The sequence below is a fragment of the Alexandromys fortis genome, unplaced genomic scaffold (assembly GCF_014885135.2).
Source record: "Alexandromys fortis isolate MF-2015 unplaced genomic scaffold, M_Fortis_MF-2015_v1.1 scaffold_45, whole genome shotgun sequence".
In the NCBI taxonomy this organism is placed as follows: Eukaryota; Metazoa; Chordata; class Mammalia; order Rodentia; family Cricetidae; genus Alexandromys; species Alexandromys fortis.
Genome location: NW_026067926.1, coordinates 4,441,303 through 4,460,569, shown reverse-complemented (window position 1 = coordinate 4,460,569; position 19,267 = coordinate 4,441,303). Strand labels below are relative to the sequence as shown.

The 19,267-nt window shown below is 45.0% G+C and overlaps 2 protein-coding genes across 5 annotated transcripts in view; one reads left to right on the top strand and one right to left on the bottom strand.

The window, feature by feature from the left end:
* Igsf6 (immunoglobulin superfamily member 6) overlaps positions 1-4,899 on the bottom strand; it is a 12,438-nt gene extending 7,539 nt beyond the window's left edge. For all 3 annotated transcript variants that reach the window (XM_050143195.1, XM_050143196.1, XM_050143197.1), the window contains exon 1: positions 3,245-4,899. In XM_050143195.1, the coding sequence (XP_049999152.1) occupies positions 3,245-3,332 (88 nt within the window). In that variant the 5' untranslated portion in view covers positions 3,333-4,899. The remainder of the gene's footprint in view (positions 1-3,244) is intronic.
* The window catches only part of Mettl9 (methyltransferase 9, His-X-His N1(pi)-histidine), a 41,937-nt gene extending 36,344 nt beyond the window's left edge, over positions 1-5,593 (top strand). The window contains exon 5 of one of the 2 annotated variants that reach the window (XM_050143194.1): positions 4,909-5,593. In XM_050143194.1, coding sequence (XP_049999151.1) covers positions 4,909-5,111 — 203 coding nt within the window. In that variant the 3' untranslated portion in view covers positions 5,112-5,593. Of the gene's footprint in view, positions 1-4,905 lie in introns of both variants that reach the window. The other variant, XM_050143192.1, reaches the window with a different exon arrangement.
* The last annotated feature ends 13,674 nt before the right edge of the window (positions 5,594-19,267 follow it).

Below are 19,267 nucleotides of genomic sequence, written 5' to 3'. Positions count from 1 at the left end.
CCCCCTCCCCCAATCAAGACCCCCTCCCTCGTCAGCCCAAAGAGCAATCAGGGTTCCCTGCCCTGTGGGAAGTCCAAGGACCACCCACCTACCTCCAGGTCTAGTAAGGTGAGCATCCAAACTGCCTGGGCTCCCACAAAACCAATAGGTGCAGTAGGATCAAAAACCCATTGCCATTGTTCTTGGGGTCTCAGTAGTCCTCATTGTCCGCTATGTTCAGGCTTTTTCAGACCCAGGCCAGCTGGCCTTGGTGAGTTCCCGATAGGACATCCCCATTGTCTCAGTGTGTGGGTACCCCCCCTCGCGGTCCTGAGTTCCTTGCTTGTGCTCTCTCTCCCAGAAGGACATTCTTAATGCCTACAAGCATTTCCTTGATTTCAGACCATCTCTGGAATCTTGAAGAGCCTGTTTCCTCCTACACACCCCTTGATTTGGGGTTTGATCGAATACATGAGCACCACCAGGTTTTCTGCCTTTTGGGGGCTGGATTGCCTAGGGATGAATCTGGTGTCCATTTGGGAATTAGGATAATGGGAAAAGATTGCCTATGAGAAAATGCAGGTCTGACTACTGCAGAGCGGAGGTCAGGGAGGAGTCCTGTTGTAGAGTAACAAGGAGAACACAGAAGGGCGTTGGAACCTGTCTCTGCACTTGTGGCTCTGAATGCTGCCTGGGTCTCCTATGATGGTAGGGATGCTGCTCCCTTGTGCAGTTCATATGGTTTAAGTGATGTGTGTAATAGAAGGCAGCCATTTCTGTTGCTGCCCGTGCCGTTACTACTCTGCACTGTGTGGAGCTGCTTGGAGCTTGAGTTCCTATCTTGACCGTGTCACATGAGGAATAGTATTGGTGGAGGCAGATGTGAATTTATGTGAGTTTTCAGTTCAACTTCTGCCTAGTTCATCGCGCCAAATGGTCTCAGAAAAAATAATGGGCCAAATGGTCTTGCTTATCCCACTTTGTTCCTAAGAATGGGAGAGGGGAATCAATCCAAGTCCTCTGGTGCTTATATTTATTTAGCAGTGGTTCCCAATCTTCCTAAGGCTGGGACTCTTTAATACAGTTCCTCCTGTTGTGGTGGCCTTTAATCATAAAATTATTTCATTGCTACTTTATAACTATAATTTTGCTGCTGTTTTGAATTAATGTAAATATCTGATATTTGACCCCCAAAGGTCTTCAACCCCCAGGTTGAGAGCCGCTGATTGAGGGGCTGGGACTCTTTTAACATTTTGTCCTACAGGTTCCCACCCAGAGCAGCAGAAGGCAGGGAAGTTAGTCCCCGCGTTTGTGAGAGGCTGTGCTCACATTTCACTCTGAGCTGTCTGTACGCTGATGGAAGCTGAGACTCTGTGAGTCAGCTGGGAGTACCTCCTGGCTCCTTGTGTGCTGAGGGCAGTGGGCTCCTCCCTCACCAGGGACAGTCACCTTGGAAGTCCTCTACATGCAGATTAGAAATGGATCAGTCCTGTCAGGTTCCAGCACTGCAGACAGAGCCCCAGTCTCAGATGACTTTCGTGTGGAGAGTTTAAAAGTAGAGCCAACCTCTAACCCAGTAAAAAGTACTTACAACTTAGGAGTTTCCTATCTCGGCCTCAGGGTGGAGAAATCACGAGACAGGCCAACGGAGGGGCAGTCCTCTTCCTCTCCAGCTGAGCCATGTCAGCCAAAACAAGAATTCTGGATGGTGTCTCACAAAGCCCTCTCCTGTGAAGTTTATCTTTTAGGAATTCTTAGGTTCTATAGTTTTGCTTTGTTTTTTAAATCAATTTCTACTGAAAATGTTGAAAGTTTATCTTGGGAGGAAATAAAATCACCTTACTCCTTTTTGAAAACTAAGGAATACTGTAAACTTTGTGCTTATGTATGTCTGCCTGTTCAAGCGTGTGCACTTGTGTTGGTGGGCATGCATGCATGAATGTTGAGGTGCATATGGAGGCCGGAGTTGTGTTCTTGGGAGTCGTCTACTTTTGTTTTTCCAGATGGTCTTACTGGTTGAGTAGACTGGGCTGGCTAGTGAGCCCTGGGGAATCTGCCCATCTCTGCCTTCCCATCACTGATATCGTGTGTGCCACCAGGCCTGACTTTTTACATGGGTTCTAGAAACCACATGTAGGTACAACAAGCACATCACTGAGTTATTTCTCTAGCACCAACATTTATTATTATTAATAAATTATTGTTATTATTGCTTTTCAAGACATAGACTTTTTAAGACAAGACTGTATAGCTCTGGCTGTTCTGGAACTCACGCTTTAGACCAGACTAGCTTCAATCAAACTCAGAGATCCACCTGCCTCTGTCTCTGCCTCTGCCTCCTGAGTCCTGGGACTAAAAGCATGTGCCACCACCACCCATCCCAACATTTTATTATCGTGGAGAATGTCAAGGATGCAAAAGTAGGTACCTAGCACCACCGTTGCCTGGCTTTCCCTCAGTCTTGTTTCATCTCTTCTTACTGTCTCGTCCTTGTACCGCTTTGTTACTGTATCTGCAAACATTTCATGGTACAGCTGGAGAGGTTGGTTTTCTTTAACCAACTAAAATAGTGTGTAAAAGTAGTGTATAACTCATTGCAGACAGTAGAGCCATTTAAGAGATCACTGTGGTTCCTTAACCAGAAAAACTAGTTAACATTCTAGTATCATTCATTCTCTTCCCCTCCCTGTAGCCTGCTTTCCTTTTCTTGTGTGTGAACCCAGAGCCTTGCGTATGCTGGGCAAGTGGCTCACTGCTAGATGGTAGACCTACCCTATATTTCTTTACAGATGAGGAGAACATACTAATTTCAAGAACTTCTGCTCCATTTCTTTCCGTGCAGTCTAAATTTTATGGATAAATCTGAGATTATTTATAACTGTGATGAAAGAAATAACTTTTATAGAGCTAGAACAGGTACAGGCAGAATTTGGAGATACTATGGGGTAACTTTTCTCTAGAACAGGTTACAGTAGCTTTAAAATTCTTTTCGGCCTTTAGGAACACTGTCCTATGGGATACTAGGCAATTCTTGTGCAGTGTGCAAGCTTGCCCGTGTGGGAATTGACTTGTTAGCACATGAGGTGCTGAGCAGATCCTGTCAAGACTAGCAGGAAACCTTCCTTCAGCTGTGGGGAAGAAGAAACCCCACATCCTTACTGTAGTGCTACACATTTTAAATTATTTGGCAAGAGCTTAAGTATACGTTTATTAGGAAGCAACAGTTAATTTAAATGAAACGGAGAAGAGAAAAAACCACCCTTACCGACATGAAATAGGATCAGGCTGATTTCCAGCGGGAGGCTGATCTTGCTTGTACTCACAGGGTCCATCACTCTGCGTGTGCTGGGCATGTACTCAAGAGGACGGCCTTCCTTGTCCTCCTTTTTCAGAAAGGAAGAAATAAAGAGGAACTCCTATTAAGGAAGCACAAGCAGGAACTTTTAGAAATTGTGTAAACATGGTTTCTAACAAGTTTCACCATTTAAAGTTGAGATTTTGGTTGGTTTTTCTGAACGTGTGTATTTTAGAAATTTTCATAGGCATTTAACGTTCTGTGTGGAGGTTCACTTTATACCTAGCCATGTCCCAGGAAGTCATGTGGTTCTCATGAGTGCTCTTGTTGCTGCTGTGGTCATGTGTGGAGAGCCTCTCAGGGCAGAAATTGCTAAACCTGAGCAGCCGCAGGCCATGTTTCCTGTAGGCTTGGGAGAAAAAAGTGGTCAACACATCCTAGTATGGTGAAGAAGTCTGTGGCTGCTGTTAAGCATGTCCACCTGGCTTTAATTTGGACAAGCAAATTGAGTGTGCCCCTGGTCTGTGTTCTGGGTATGAGTCACACACAGCCCCCACTGTCAACACACACACTCAGCCTGTCAGTCAGGTGGTTCTCCATAAGTAGCAGGAACTGACTCAGGCTGATCCAGCAAAAGGAGACCTGTTAAGAAGGTTTGAGATGGCGCCTGGAGAGCCATGTGAGCTCAGAGTCGGGAGGTGCTTGAGTGACGCTGTACACTGGTGTGATGCTGTGCTGGGCTGCTCCCTCCGGGCACTCAGTGCTGCACACTCGTCATAATGCACCCACCACTCACCAGTCTACTGCGCTAGCCACTTGGTGTCTATGCCTGCACTTAGCAAAAAGCCTCCCGTTCTTTTGGGTCATTCCAGTCTTGGCAACAGACCAAGGTGCTGCACCAGTCCCCTGCTGCAAGGAAGGCCAGAAAAGCAGCTCCCTCACCCCCACCCAACGAAGGATTAATTCCCCAGATGGGCTGGCCACTGAAGGTACATACAGTCTTTCCCCAGTATCCAGTGTGCTCTAGTCACCTGCTGGTGGTAGATCTGTTTAGCATCAGAAGCCTCACTCTGAATTCAGTGGCCTGTCACCATAGCCTCTAAAAGCACACCATATTCAAAGATACTCTTGGTTTTGTCCTTGTATAGTCGGGGTGTGGCTTGGAGGAGAGCGTGACCTTGCCTGCTTTCCACACCCCAGGCTCTTAATGTTTATAGGTTTGGAAGTGTTTGACAGATGACTTAGGGAATGGGTCAGCATCTCTTGAAAAGTCTGTGTGTGTCTGTAAATTAAATTCCTCATGAGCCTATTTTAGTTTTCATGCAGGTAACTTTCTAGACTGGAAGTTGAGTAAGTGTTCTGTATATGTGGTTCCTTGTACTGACCAAACCTTCCTTTCAAATACTAGCAGTTAACCTCTGACCCCGTATTTGAGTATTTCCTGGCTAGTCAGTGTAGGATCTGGATGCAGACAGCCTGAGAGCATGAGAGCATCGCTGTGGCGGATTCTGTCGCTCCTTCCAGCCGTGTCCACCAAGGTGTTCAGCACCCGGAAGACTGGCGCTCCCTTCCCTTCCCTCTTAGTGAACCATTTGTTCAAGGATTTAACTTGATGTTTTTATTTGTTCTAGTAGGTGGCAAGTGGGAGAAACCGTCAGAAATTTTGGAAATCAAGGGACAGAATTGGGAAGAACAAGTGAACAGCCTGCCTGAAGTCTTCAGGAAAGCTGGCTTTGTCGTCGAAGCTTTCACCAGACTGCCGTACCTGTGTGAGGGCGACATGTACAACGACTACTACGTGCTGGACGACGCTGTCTTTGTCCTCAGACCAGTGTAAACGTGCAGGCCAAGCCTTCAGAGCCCGGAAGAGGGGCTGTGCCCAGTGATGCGAGGGGACTGCCTCTGGAGGCTGCCATTCTCAGTATCATGTAGGAATTTTAAAAGCCAAAATACTAATTCTTTCTTTGTAGTGTGTAAAGGAGTGTTTTTAAAAACAAAACCCCAACTCTTTGTGTATTTTTAATCAAGTCTTTACTCAGAGTCACGCTCCAAATGCAGGTCACTCTCCAATTATGATGGAAGATATTTTTTATACTTAATTGCTGTAGGGACTCATTCCCAGACAAAGCAATAGTCATGACGTCATGGAACCAATAAATGGATTGTTTTTAATAAATGAAGACTGGCAATAAAGCTGTCCCTTCAATTCCAAATATTGATTATAAGGTAGAGCCACTGATAACTCTTTCATGTTTAGAAACTCCTGTTGCTATTCAAAAAAATGTTTTTAATCATGCTAATAAACGTTTTTGGAGATGACTCTGCCCCACATTAAAGTTACTTTCCAGCTCTTCTTGTAGTCTAATACAGCTCTGGATTCAGGATGCTCAGTTGAAGCCTGACTTGAAACATGCAGGCGGAACAGGGAAGGCAGGCTTCAGCTTGGGCATGGTGGAGCATGAAGCTTGCAGAGAACCTCTGGTGGTTTTGACATCCTTAGAATGACCAGCTTCATTTAGATAGAGTGCTCTAGGAAGCACCATCCGCAGCTCTGACCAGCCTCTCCCACAGCTCTGTTCTCCTGGTCTACCTTGTGTCCTCAGGGTTGAAGCATTCCGTTGCGTTGATTGACTGGATGCAGCCTAAAATTCAGCTGCTTCCTCTTCCTCACAGGCCTCCTTTCCAGAACATGACTTTATCCCCAACTCCTTAGCTGAGCTCAGTATTTGTCAAGAATATGTTTGCTGAAGACCATAGCAGACACATGCTAGAATCCGGGAGTGCCTCCAAGAAACTCAAACATTTAGCAAGATCAATAACCATTGTGGACATTCTGAAGAGCAGACCGCTTACCCCAGAGCCTAAATAAAGTCCCAGTGGTCACAGCAAAGACATTGTGAGCTCATTAACTATTCAGATTTACACAGAGAAACTGAGTCACATTTAATGACAACACCTGGGCGAAAGGGCCACACCCCAGCAGCCCTCCGCCATTACTGTGTTCTCAGAGGGGTCGGTAGTGTTAGCGCTGTGTTCTGTGATTCTGTTTTTCAGGACATGAGGTACAGGTAACACCCTAGATTGTGAACAGAGGAACGGAACAACCCTAACACACTACTGCTGTGGAAACTTGCTTCTTTAGCTAGCTGGCATCACTTGAGGGGCTGCTGTTTTAATCCTGTCAAGCCAGGGAAGGGTATTCAGAGGCCAGCCCCCCTGAGCAGCCCTGTTGTTGAAGTTGAGGTCTGTTGAAAAGATCACAGAGAAGCAGAGAAAGTACGTGCGTTTATGTGCTCAAGACAATTTTTCAAGAAAATCTGAGGTTCTCCAAAGATGAGTTTATTAGGAATGCTGGGTTTTGGCTTGGAAACCAGGTGTTTATGTTTGCTGTCAGGGCTGGGAAGCCTCGGTGCATGTCTCCACTGGCCACTAGATGGTAGTGTTGCTTACTGACGGGCACCCCCCCCCCCCCAGTGTAATAATGCGGCCTTGTGTGCAGCATTCCTGGCAGTAAGTGCTTCAAACCCTTGAGGTCGTGTCTGAGAAACCGAGAGCTCCATCTGTGGTCAGGCGGGCTTGCCAGTTGACCCTAAAGGTGAACGGAGAAAGGAAACACAGCTTGCACCTGGGATTCCTGGCGCCCTGCACCTGCATTCAAAACCCCTGGAGTGTTGAGAGCACTGGGTACAGAGAAGGGAGGGGAGGAGGACACAATGTCCCTAGTCATTTCCCTCTTGGATGAGGTCATTAAAGTCGGTACTGTATTTTCCACCATCCTGCTCGAACTGTCAGTTTGTTTGTTTTGTTTGTAGCCAACTTGCAACAGGAAACAAGCTGAGCTGAGAAATAAGTGAACCATAGGTGTTTCCAGTCATTAACACTGTACAGAACTTAGGCGTTGACGCCACAGATCACAAACTTGGGCTTATAATTGGCTCGAAACAACCAGAACGCTCAAAGACTTGCAGCCTGTGTATCAAAGATATAATGGATGGGCAGATAGTTGAATAAATGTTTGTTGAGCAAGCATGACGGCTGGAGTATAGATCCTCAGGTACATGAAGACCTTGGAATCCTAAAATGTGGGAGTCAGACATCTCTGGAGCAAGGTGGCTCCCCAGGTAAGCTCCAGGTTCACTGAGAAATCCGCTCCAGTACATAAAGTGGAGAGCAATTGAAGAAGCTACCAGAAATCAGCACGCACGCGCATACACACACACACACACACACACACACACACACACACACACACACAGAAGAAATTCACATTGTATGCGCCTGAAGAAATACTTCTGATGTAAATGGGAAGAATCCATCCTGAAATTACAGCCCTGCGACACGAGATTCTGGGGTCTCTTGTAGCTATGTGATGAGTGTGTGGGTGGTGAGGCCATAAGGCTGTTAGCGGTGGTTATGGAGACTCACAGATGGCAGCTATGTATACACTGTGCTTTATCAGTTCAGTGTATTGTGTTGTCTACCTTCTACGTAGACATTCTAAAACTTTAGTGGTGTTTTTAATTTTGAACTTTTAAAAGTAAGCTAATTCTAGGTTTGTAAAGGTTAGAATTCTATCCAGTAGGCCCTGGTGCTCCTGTTTGATGGCCCATCCCATGTTCCAGGCTGTCGAGGTCTCGCTCCTTTTCCTGATAGTCTTCCTGTCCTCCGTTCCCATTCAGAATGCCCCACTCCAGCAGCGGTTTCCTCCCTCAAAGATTCATGTATATAAGTGTTTTTGCCGGCGTGTGTACATGTGCTGGTTGTGTGCTGGTGCAAGTGGAGGTCAGAGGGGGCTCCAGGTCTTGTGGTCCATCGTGAACCACCATATGATTGCTGAGAACTGAACGCAGGACCTCTGGAAGATCAGCCAGTGCTCTAACCCACTGAGCCCTCTCCAGCTGATTTCATTTTTTAATTATCAATGCTGATTGACATAGAATGCCATCATTTTCTTTTCCCATCATTGTGTAGTCAAATCCATGTGATAGATTGACCACCAACCATTTTCAGTGGTGTTTAGTGTAGTCTTCCCCTCCATCTGTCTCTAGAACACTTCGTTTTGCCAGACTAGAGACTTCGTATTAACCAACTCCATATCCAGGTTCCACCCTAGTATATATTATACTAAGTGAAATAAACCAGTCTCTACTCTACTCTTCTCTCTCTCTCTCTCTCTCTCTCTCTCTCTCTCTCTCTCTCTCTCTCTCTCTCTCACACACACACACACACACACACACACACACACACCTAAAAAAGACCATGACCCTATTTCTGCAAGGAACGTAGAATCCTGAAAGTGGAAGGCTTGTCCACTTGGCTACTGATAGTCACTCAGAACACTTCCACATTTCAGATGTGAATGTTGCTGCTGTGTTTATGAATGCATAAATATTTCTTCAAGACTCTTTTCACTTTTGGGAAGAAGATACCAAAAGTGGAACTGCTGGATCACACTATAACTCATTCTAGTTGTAGGTTTTTTGAGAAACTACAATAATGAAACCGTTTTATGTGCCCGCCAACAGTGCCCCAAGTTCCAGTGTGCCCACATCCTTGCCAACACTTATTTTAGATATCAGCTGTCTAATGTATACGAGCCAGTTCTGCTTCGTTCTCATTCCCTAAGGATTAATGCATCATACTTTTATAGTTCAACTCGGGGCGTTTGGCTTCATTTCCTGGTAAAGTGCACTTTGTAAATATCCATTGGTACCCTGAACAACAGAATCCCTTTTCGCTATGAAATCTTAGACCTCTCTGGAGAATTGGGAGAATATTGTTACATAACTAGAATTTAAGAGTCCCCCTGGGTTTGGAAGTCAGTCTGACCTATTCAGATGAATGAATGCCTTCAGTATAAAGTCATTTTTGAACTATTTTCAATACCTGTGAGGTGGTAACAACATTGGATATCTACACTTCTGTTCGAGAACATAGATAAGGATAGATAGGATGCCCAGATGCTACTGTCAGGTTCCCTGTTAGGATATGACACAGTAGATTTTTACTTTTTGAGATGGGGGTCAGACTGGTCTCAAACTCAAGGATTTGGAGTGATCTTTGTATTCCAGGTCCTGTAGTGGAGGGAGCTGTAGCTCTGTGCCACTGCCTTGGCTGGAGTATCGCACGTTTAAATGCCTGTGAGCCCCCAGCCGTCTCCCAGCGGTGGGTTGAAGTGACCAGGACGTCAAGCTCACAATGTCAGTTTCTCAGCACTTCACAAAGCGGAGCTTTTGCATTCCAGATATCACGCTAACTAGAGAAGAGAAAAACAGCCCAAAAGAAGGCAATGAAAATGAACGTTACCTGTCCGACTCATAGCGGAGCGTACCACTGGTGACATTTTGGTATCTTTGCAGGGCTCACCAGTGCATGTGAGTATGTGCCCATTCACGTGACTCTACATGTTGTGATCAATGCTTTTACTTCTCCAGAAGAAATCGTGCAAAGCTCACAGGATCTAATCAGAAGTTGACAGAAGATGCCAGATTTTCCTATCATTCAGGGCTTGAGAACTGAACCAAAGCCTGGGGGACAAAAGAATGGTTTTGAGGATATTGGAGAAAGAATATCAAAATCCATTGATGGGCGTCAGAACACCTCGGGGGGTCCTTTCTGAAGAGAATGTTTAATTTTATTGTGACAAAATAATTAAAAATTAGGATGATTGAGATGTTTCATTAAATGGCAGAATTGCCAGAGAGCCTCCAGGGTCCATGATTGTATTTTCACTGGGTAAGATGAAAAACAGGTATGCATAATCTCTCTGATACAACCTGCTATTCTAATGTATTTCTATCTCATTTTAATAAAAGCACATATATTAGTTGTTGGCTCTTTTGGAGATGAAAGAGTTTGTGTGTGTGTGTTTATTATATGATCTTTCTTAAAAGACTGTTCTTCCAGTGGGTATGGGACCCAGGGCTGGTATGTGCTAGGCTTCTCTACCACTGGGCTGCCCCGGCAGCACAAGGCTATTCTAATGGGAAGTACACTCGTGCCGTTGATGGATAGTTGTCTAGCCACGGACTTGACGCTGAGCACCTAAGACGGATCTCTCTACTATCACCGTGTGCATCACTTGTAGCCTTGTTAGTAAGAATGGCGTTTTTCTGGAAAGCCCCAAACGTGGTTTTTGTTTTGTTTTTCATGCATGGTGCTAAAGTAAGGAGCCTTTCTCGTCCATTTCAGTCACTAGAGACATGGCCAGTCTCCCCCCACCCATTCTCCTGCCACTCCTAGATCCCATCCTCATGCCCATCTCAGCCCGTCTTACAGTTTGTGACTGTGTTTGTAAAAACGAGAGACTTCTTTTGTTATTGTTGTGGTTTTGGAGACAGGGGTCTCTGTGCAGCCCTGGCAGGCCCAGAACTCCTTTTGTAGGCTAGACTGGCCTCAAACTCACAGAGGTCCGTGCCCACCACAGCTGGCTAAGATGGTACTCCTAAGAGAGTCTGCTACGGTGATCGCAGCTTGAAGCAGCCAGGCTGCCAAGCATCTAGCAGCCACATGACTCCCACTGTGATTTTGCTGTCTCGTTTTTTACAACTGGATCCTCACCATGTTGCCCATGCCGGTCTCTAGTTTGTAGCTCTCCCGTCTCAGCGTCCCACGTGCTGCAGTGACAGCCGAGCATCTCTCCTCCCAGCTCGACTTAGGAGTTTGAACGGTCTCTTTGAATCCGGACCCAAATAAATTCCCTGCATTGTCATTGGCCGCCGTCTTCAGGGAAGCTAACCGTCCAGGTTGGGAGATCCCAGGCAATAAGACCTAGGCAGGAAAGGGGGCGGAGGAGCTGCATGCTCTGGTCCAGTCCCTGAAAGGAGTGGCTGTCACACCACCGTGGCTGGACTCAGAGCCTTGGAGCCTGCAGCTTGACAGGTGAGGACCCGCGGACCAGATGCTGGGGACAGCAGTGGACAGACGGTAGGCAGAGTGCGGGTACCTTATATTGCTTCTACATATCCTTAGGATGGCGAGACGGTGAGAGAGAGAGAGAGAGAGAGAGAGAGAGAGAGAGAGAGAGAGAGAGAGAGAGAGAGAGAGAGAGAACCCTTCACAGAACAGAAGGCATCAGGACCTACGGTCACATCAGTAACAGACCCCATTTTAAGGACCCTTGCAGCAACAATAGTGCCAGTCACACAACCACTATTGCTGTTGGAGTTCTGCTAGCCAGGCTGGGCTGGGAGCTCTGGGAATGTTAAAGGTGAGGAGGTGTTAATTAATGCTTTCCTGGCTCTTGTGAGGAAATGTGAAAAGATGGGACCAGTATGCACTGGATACATACTTAGTTTATTTTGCACTGGAGTGTGAATGCAATCCCCACCCACATGCTAGGTGAGCAAGCTCTCCCACTGAGCTATCTAACCTGTCACAATACATTTATGCATGCCTAAAAGCATCTTTACATGCCACCCTCATATATAAAGATGGAAATGGTCAGAGAGGTTAAGGGATTTACTCAGTAACACACAGGTAGGAACTGGCAGTTCAAGTTAAAGCTGTGATCCTATCCTGGGTTGCTGTTGAGTTCCTGGGACTGGGATTTGGGACTGTTGAGCATGTCTGGTGTTTGCAATCCCTTAGTCCAGACCTGGCTCTGTCACCTAGTAGCTGCAAGGCCTTGATCTGCTCACTCGGCTTCTGAGATACCCCATTCTCATGGGTGAAGTAGGCACAATGGGGGTGTTTGCCTCCAAGTTTCTGCAAGTATTCAATGTGGCTGTGCATGCGCTAGGCTGGCCTCCTTCAGTGTTTTCGAGGGCCATGAATCCTGGGGATTCTGCAGTGTTAGAGCGCACACTGCCATTTACTCGCTGTGTGAGCTTTAAAGTGTATGAACTCATCTGTGAAACACAGTCAGGGAAACTCAGGGCTGATAGAGTACCCAGGAAGTCCCTTCTCTTCTCCTTTCTTGCATTTTGGAAGTCAGAGCCTTTTGATGGTGCTCAAGGCAGACACTGAGAGTTTGTGTTCTGGTAGAGGGGGCAGGTACTTAAGCCCCTGTACCTCTCCTCCCAAACTCACCATCCCCCTGACTTCTGCAGCCCTAAGCTAGAAGGTCCCAATATGACGTATTGAAGTAAACGCAAGCTCACTAGCTCGTGTGGGTTTTCCTTTGCCTTAGCCATGAGCTGTCTTTGTTTGTTGGTTTTTGGTTTTGAGAAAGGGGTCCACTATGTAGCCCAAGGTATCCTGGAATTTGATATATACACTAGGCTGCCCTTGAACTGGCAGTGATCCTCCTGACTCTAACACCCTCCAGAGTACTAAGATTGGATTACACGCATTCACATGCTATCACACTCAACTATGAAATGATACCTTTTATTTGTGTGTGTGTGTGTGTGTGTGTGTGTGTGTGTGTGTATACACAGGCCCATATGTGGAGCTCATGCCCCCCAGTTTAAATGGAGCTGCCTTACAGCAGTGGCGGACTGTTAGTTGTCTGGGCGGCATGTCTCAGCTTGAAGGAACCTCGGAGCACCGCTTCTCATTTCGTAGAAGAACAGCTTGCTTCTGGCTCACCTGGGAGTTGTAAGTTTTGAGATGTTAAGTTGGGAGCAGCTCTGTTCCAGTCGACCAAACCTCTGACCGCTCCATCAGGCAACCCCGTCCCAAGGAGCTCTGAGGTCTGTAATGACTGCCGCTGTGGTCATCTGAGGTTCTGCAGGGTGGTTTGGTGGAGAAAGGACAGGGCCACAGAGAAAGCCATCAGTTGTCCACCACCAAATGGTCCATGTTCTTTCAATCCTTTTGACCAGCCCTCTCCAAGAGAGTACCCCAAAGGGCTTTTAATTAAAACCAAATCCCCAATTGGCAGTGAGCTGGGCTTCACCAGTCGGAAGACATTCCGTCCCCCAGAAAGAGGAGTGCTTATTTCATTATTGTAACCCTCTCACGGGGGTAATAGGATCAGCGAGGTCAGGCACAAGAAGCATCATTGTCTGGGAAATTGGAGGACCGAGAAGAAGCTGATGGCCCAGCGGCATGTGACCAGAGAGAACAGAGAAGGAGGCGAGAGGTTCCCCAACCGCTCAGATCCAGGAAGTTGTTAGAGCTGAGCCTAGCAGCTCTGAGGCACAGCTGGTGAGCTGTGGTTTGCTCAGATCCTATCAGAATGAAGGGTCTTGGTGCCTGGGTGTTTCGAAAGTGTCATGGTCTGTCTTGGCCCTGGAAGTCACAGGAGCACAATAGGTTTTTTTTTTTTTTTTTTTTTTTATGTTTGTTGTGGATGTTCCCCGAGGGACAAAACAATCCATTAATGTAATAAGTTAGCAGTGCTGATGAGAGTTGGACTAGAGAATGCTGGGTGCCTGTAATTTCTGGATAGCACCAACCCACCATGGGATTTTCTTTATCTCCAGAAGTTCCTTCTAATACTGGAAGAGGGTGCTGTTGTCACCTCGTTACTGAAAATACTGAGGGAAGTTCCCTTTTAAGGTTCTTAGTTTCATAAATAAAACAATTTATGAATGGATTCAGAAGGAAGGTTAAAAAAACAATTATACTGGAGTTTAAGAGAAAAACATATAGAATGGGGGAGGTGAAAAATCCCAGCAGCCACCATGAGAGATGGAGAGAGTTGTGCTTTTAAGTTGCAAACAGCTTATCCGGAAGGGACAAGCTCTCCCGAGGATGTGAGTGGACCAGAGAGCCGAGGAAAGAACTCTAAAGAAAGAGCTCTATACGCTCCGGCCACGCTGTGGTCGCTAGTGGCACCCTTTCTCCGTGGTTCTGGGGCTTGTTTTCACATGTGCTGTGTTCGTTAGATGAGGCCGGGATGAGGAAGTCTTCCTCTGCAAACTGGCTTATTTCTTTTTTTTTATTATGGATACAACATTCTGTTTCCATGTGTGCCTGCACGTCAGAAGAGGGCACCACATCTCACTAAAGGTGGTTGTGAGCCACCATGTGGTTGCTGGGAATTGAACTCTGGAAGAATAGTCAATGCTCTTAACCTCTAAGCCATCTCTCTAGTCCATGCCCTCATACTTTTTTTTTTTTTTTTTTTTTAAGACAGGGTTTCTCTATGTAGCAGTTCTAGTCATTCTGGAACTCGTTTTATAGACCAAGCTGGCCCCGAACTCACTGAGATCTGTCTGCCTCTGCCTCCCAAGTGCCACCACCGCCCGGTGGAAACTGGCTTGTTTTATGTTAGTCTTGCCTGTCTTTTTTTTTCAGTCCTGACTCCCCTTACTCTCCTCTCTGGGGTGTCAGCAGAAGCAAAGTGTAATTTCCGGTCTTCATCCTACTTGTCCCCTGAGCATCCTGTGTGCTTCCTCTTGGTCACCTTTCTTCCCCAGGTCTCCCCAGCCCTGGGGCCACTCTTCTCAGTTCTCTTTCTTGCTTCCTCTACATCTGTCCAACAAAGCTCTTAATTTAAAAACAAACAAACAAACAAAAAACCCCACTAAACCAAAACCCCAAACAAAAACAACTTCTACTGTTGAGTTGAAAAGAAGCTGAGATGGAGAAACCTGAGCGTTTACACAGAGAAAGGGGAGCGTGCATCGCTCAACGGTGGAAACACCGGCTGGGATTGCATCATTGGGAATCCCATTGTGTAAAAGCATTGTGCATGCTACTGCAACCCAAATGCTACAGGTCAGTCCCGCCAGGTCGCTCGCAGTCAAATCTGGTAAAAATGTGCTCTGTGAGGTTTCTGTGGCAGACACAATGTTTCGCAGTAAATACTCGAAAATTCCATTTAGGTATTGATTTTGCATGTCTAAGACTGGGTGTGAAAATGTAAATTCCGTATGCGGGATGTTTATGTTGTAAGCATAACATTATAATAACATTATTATTATAAAATATTAGTTAATAACAGTTTTATTATTATAATATCATAAAATATTATTCCATACTAATATTTTTATTATAATATTATTAGAAAATGTTATTTCATTATATTTTATTTTATAATATTATTATAAAAGACATTATTCTTATTTTTTTTAAAAAAACATTTAAACAAACATTTGTACGTCATCATCAACGTACTCAAACACAGGAGCCAATTAGCTTACGAAGAGCAAAGGTTTCAAGGCTCCCCCATGACAGATGAGCGAGCATCTGTGGTGAGGTGGCGCTTCATGCCTGGCATGTTTAGTGGATGACTGCTCCCCTCACCAGCCAGAAAGCAGAAGAGAAAGGGGGAAGTTCCAGGATTCCACAATCCTCTTTGAGCACCGACCCAAGAACCTTCCACAAAGTACCACCTCTCAAAGGTTCTGTCACCTCTGAAGAGTGCCATCCTGGAGACCAAACCTTTAACGTGAGCTTCTGGGGGACATTGGCCATTTCAAAACCCACATGGTGGAAGGAAAGAAGTGTCTTCTACACGTTGTCCTCTGCCCTCCACGTGAATCCTATGGCATGCTCCTCAAGATAAATTCAAGATCAATAAATGAACGCAAAAGTATTTTAAAAGATAATGGCTCTTTAGAAAAAAATGTAACAACAGTTTTGGCATCAAATTTAAAGATATTCTTTTAAATATGCACATAGTCAGGGCTCAAAAATTTCAGGGTTCTTTTTGTTTGTTTGTTTTTGTTTTGCTTTGTTTGAGATAGAGTCTGGTAGAAATCCCCGGTTGGCCTTGAAGGAAGACTTGAACTTTGACCCTCACGCCTCTCCCAAGTGCTAGGATCCCAAGTGTAGGTCAGTCTGCCGGACTTACATGATGCTTGGAATTGAGCCTGTGGCTTCGTGCATGCTAGGCACCTGGGCCACTTTTGCAGTCCTAATATTTTCTATTTATTTATCCATTTATTTTATATTCCAGTCTCTCATACATTACATTCCACCCACATTTCCTATCCCTCCCCCCCCCCCCTCTCTCCCCCCCCCCCCCCCCCCATCCATTCCTTCTCTGTTTTCACTCCTATTCAGGAAAAGGCAGGTCTCTGTGAGTATCAATAAAACACGACATATCAAGTCACGGTAAGACTTAGCACCTCCCCATGTTTTAAGGCTGGGTAAGAAGACCCAGTATGGGGAGTAGGGTTCCAGAAGCCAGTCAAAGAGTCAGAGACAGCCCCTGCTCCACTGTTAGAAGTCCCACAAGAGGACCAAGACACACAACTGAAACGTATATGCTGAGTGCACAGGTCAGTTCCATGCAGGCCCCCTGGTGGTCAGTTCAGTCTCTGTGAGCCCCTATCTGCCCAGGTTAGTTGATTCTGTGGGTTTTCTTGTCTTCTTGACGCCTCTAACTCCTACAATCCTCTCTCCCTCTTCTGCAGGATTCCCTGAGCTCTACCCAGTGTTTGGTTGTGGGTCTGCCTCTGTTTCCATCAGTTGCTGGATGGAACCCCTCTGATGACAGTTGAGATAGGGACCAATCTGTGTGCACAGCAGATATCGTCAGGCATCGTTGCATTAACACGTTCCCCCTCCAGTTGTATTTGATTCCATCCTAGCTTTCTGGGTCATCCAGCCTGTGCGCTCCAGGCAGTGTCAGGGTGGGCTTACTCTCTTGGCATGGGTTTTAGCCTAGACCAGTCATTGGTTGGCTGCTCCCTCAATCTGTAGGCCACCCTTACCCCAGCACATCATAAACAGGACAGACGGTGGCTTGAAGGTTATGTGACTGGGTTGGTTTCCCACTCCCTCCACTGGAAGTCTTGTCTGATCCACAGGAGATGGCCAGTTCAGGCTTTGTACTCACTATTACTAGGAGTCTTAGCTGGGGTCATCCTTGTAGATTCCTGGGAGATTCCCTTGCACCAGGTTTTTAGCTGACCCCAAAATGCCCCCCCCCCCGTTTCCAGTAGTCTCTTTCAGTACTGTCCTCTTCCCCTCCCCAACCTGAATGCTCATGTTTCCATCCTCAGCTGCCCACAGTCCACTCATGAGCCAACTCTTTGTTTCATTGATTAGTTATAGTGTTCTCTTTGTTTCTATTTTATTGATTTCAACCCTCAGTTTGATTTTTTTTCTGCTATCTACTCCTCTTGGGTGTGTTTGCTTCTTTTTATTCTAGAGCTTTCAGGTGTGTTGTTAAGTCATTAGCATGAGATCTCTCCAGCTTCTTCAAGAAGGCACCCAGTGCTATGAACTTTCCTCTTAGCATCACTATCATTGTGTTCCGTAAGTCTGGGTATGTTGTACATTCATTTTCATTGAGTTCTGGGCAGTTTTTAATTTCTTTATTTCTTCCTTGATCCAGCTGTAACTCAGTAGAGAGGTGTTCAGTTTTCATAAATTTGTAGGCTGTCTGTTGTTGAAATCTAGCTTTAATCTATGGTAGTCTGATAAGATACAGGGGGTTATTTCAATTTTTTTTGTGTGTGTCTGTTGAGACTTGCTTTGTGGCTGAGTATGTGGTCAGTTTTGGAGAAGGTTCCAAGAGGTGCTGAGAAGAAGGTATATCCTTTTGTGTTTGGGTGAAATGTTCTGTAGATACCTGCTGGTCCATTTGATTCATAACATCTGTTAGTTCTGGTATTTCTCTGTTCAGTTTTGGTCTGGATGACCTGTCCCTTGGTGAGAGTGGGGTTTTAAAGTCTTCCACAATTATTGTGTGGGGTGTTGTGGTTTTTTTAAAATTGATTTTATTGAGCTCCACATTTTTCTCTGCTCCCCTTCCTGGTGTTGTGTGTTTTAAGCTTTAGTAATGCTACTTTTACAAAAGGGTTGCCCTTACATTGGGGACATAGATGTTCAGAATTGAGACATTATATTGGTGGATTTTTCCTTTGATGAGTATGAAATGCCTTTCTCTATCTTTTTTGAATAAATTTGGCTTAAAATCTATTTTGTTAGACATTAGGATAGCTACACCAACTTGCTTCTTAGCTGTTTGATTGGAAAATCTCTTTCCAATCTTTTACTCTGAGGTACAGTCTATCTTTGATGTTGAGGTGTGTTTCTTGTAACAAGATATGTATTCTGATTTTTATCCATTCTGTTAGCCCATGTTTTTTATTGGAAAATTGAGTCCATTGAATTTGAGGAATATTAATGACCAATGATTGTTGGTTCCTGTTATTTTGTTGATGGTGTTGTTGGTAGTATATGTGTGTCTGTGTGGTTGTGTGTGTGCGTTTCCCTTCTTTGAATTTTGCTGGTATGAAATTATTTATTGCCTGTGTTTTCATGGATGTAGTTAACTTTCTAGGGTTGGAATTTTCCTTCTAGTTCCTTTTGTATGGTTGGATTTGTAGATAGATATTGTTTAAATTTGACTCTGTCATGAAATAAATTTTCTCCATCTATGGTGTTTGATAGTTTTGCTGGGTATAGTAGCCTGGGCTAGCATCTGTGATCTCTTACAGTCTGTAAGACATCAGTCCAGGCCCTTCTGGATTTTAGGGTCTCTGTTGAGAAGTTGGGTGTGGTTCTAATAGATCTGCCTTTATATGTTACTTGGCCTTTTCCCCTTGCCACTTGTAATAATCTTCATTTGTTCTGAATGTTTAGTGTTTTAATTATGTGGTATGGAGATTTTGTTTTCTGATCCAATCTATTTGGAATTCTGTAAGCTTCTTGTACCTTACAGGTGTGTCCTTCTTTAGGTTGAGAAAATTTTCTTCTATGGTTTTGTTTACCATATTCTGGGTTTTTGAACTGGGATCATTCTCTTTTTTTCTATTCCTATTATTTTTAGGTTTTGTCTTTTCATAGTGTCCCAGATTTCCTGGCTATTTTGTGTTAGGAATTTTTAGATTTAACATTTTCTTTGAACAATGAATCTGTTTTCTCTATCGTGTCTTCAATGTCCGGGATTCTCCCTTCCGTTTCTTGTATTCTTTGGTGATCCTTGTATCTGTAGTTCCTGTTCACTTACTCGGATTTTCTATTTGCAGGATTCCTGCTGTCTGTGTTTTCTTTATTGGTTATATTTCAATTTTCAGGTCTTAAACTGTTTTCTTTACCTGTTTGATTTTTTTTGGCTTTCTTGGCATTCTTTTAGGGATTTATTGATTGCATCCAATTTTTTGTTTGTCGTTTCCTCAATTTTAAGGTATTTTTTAATTTTCT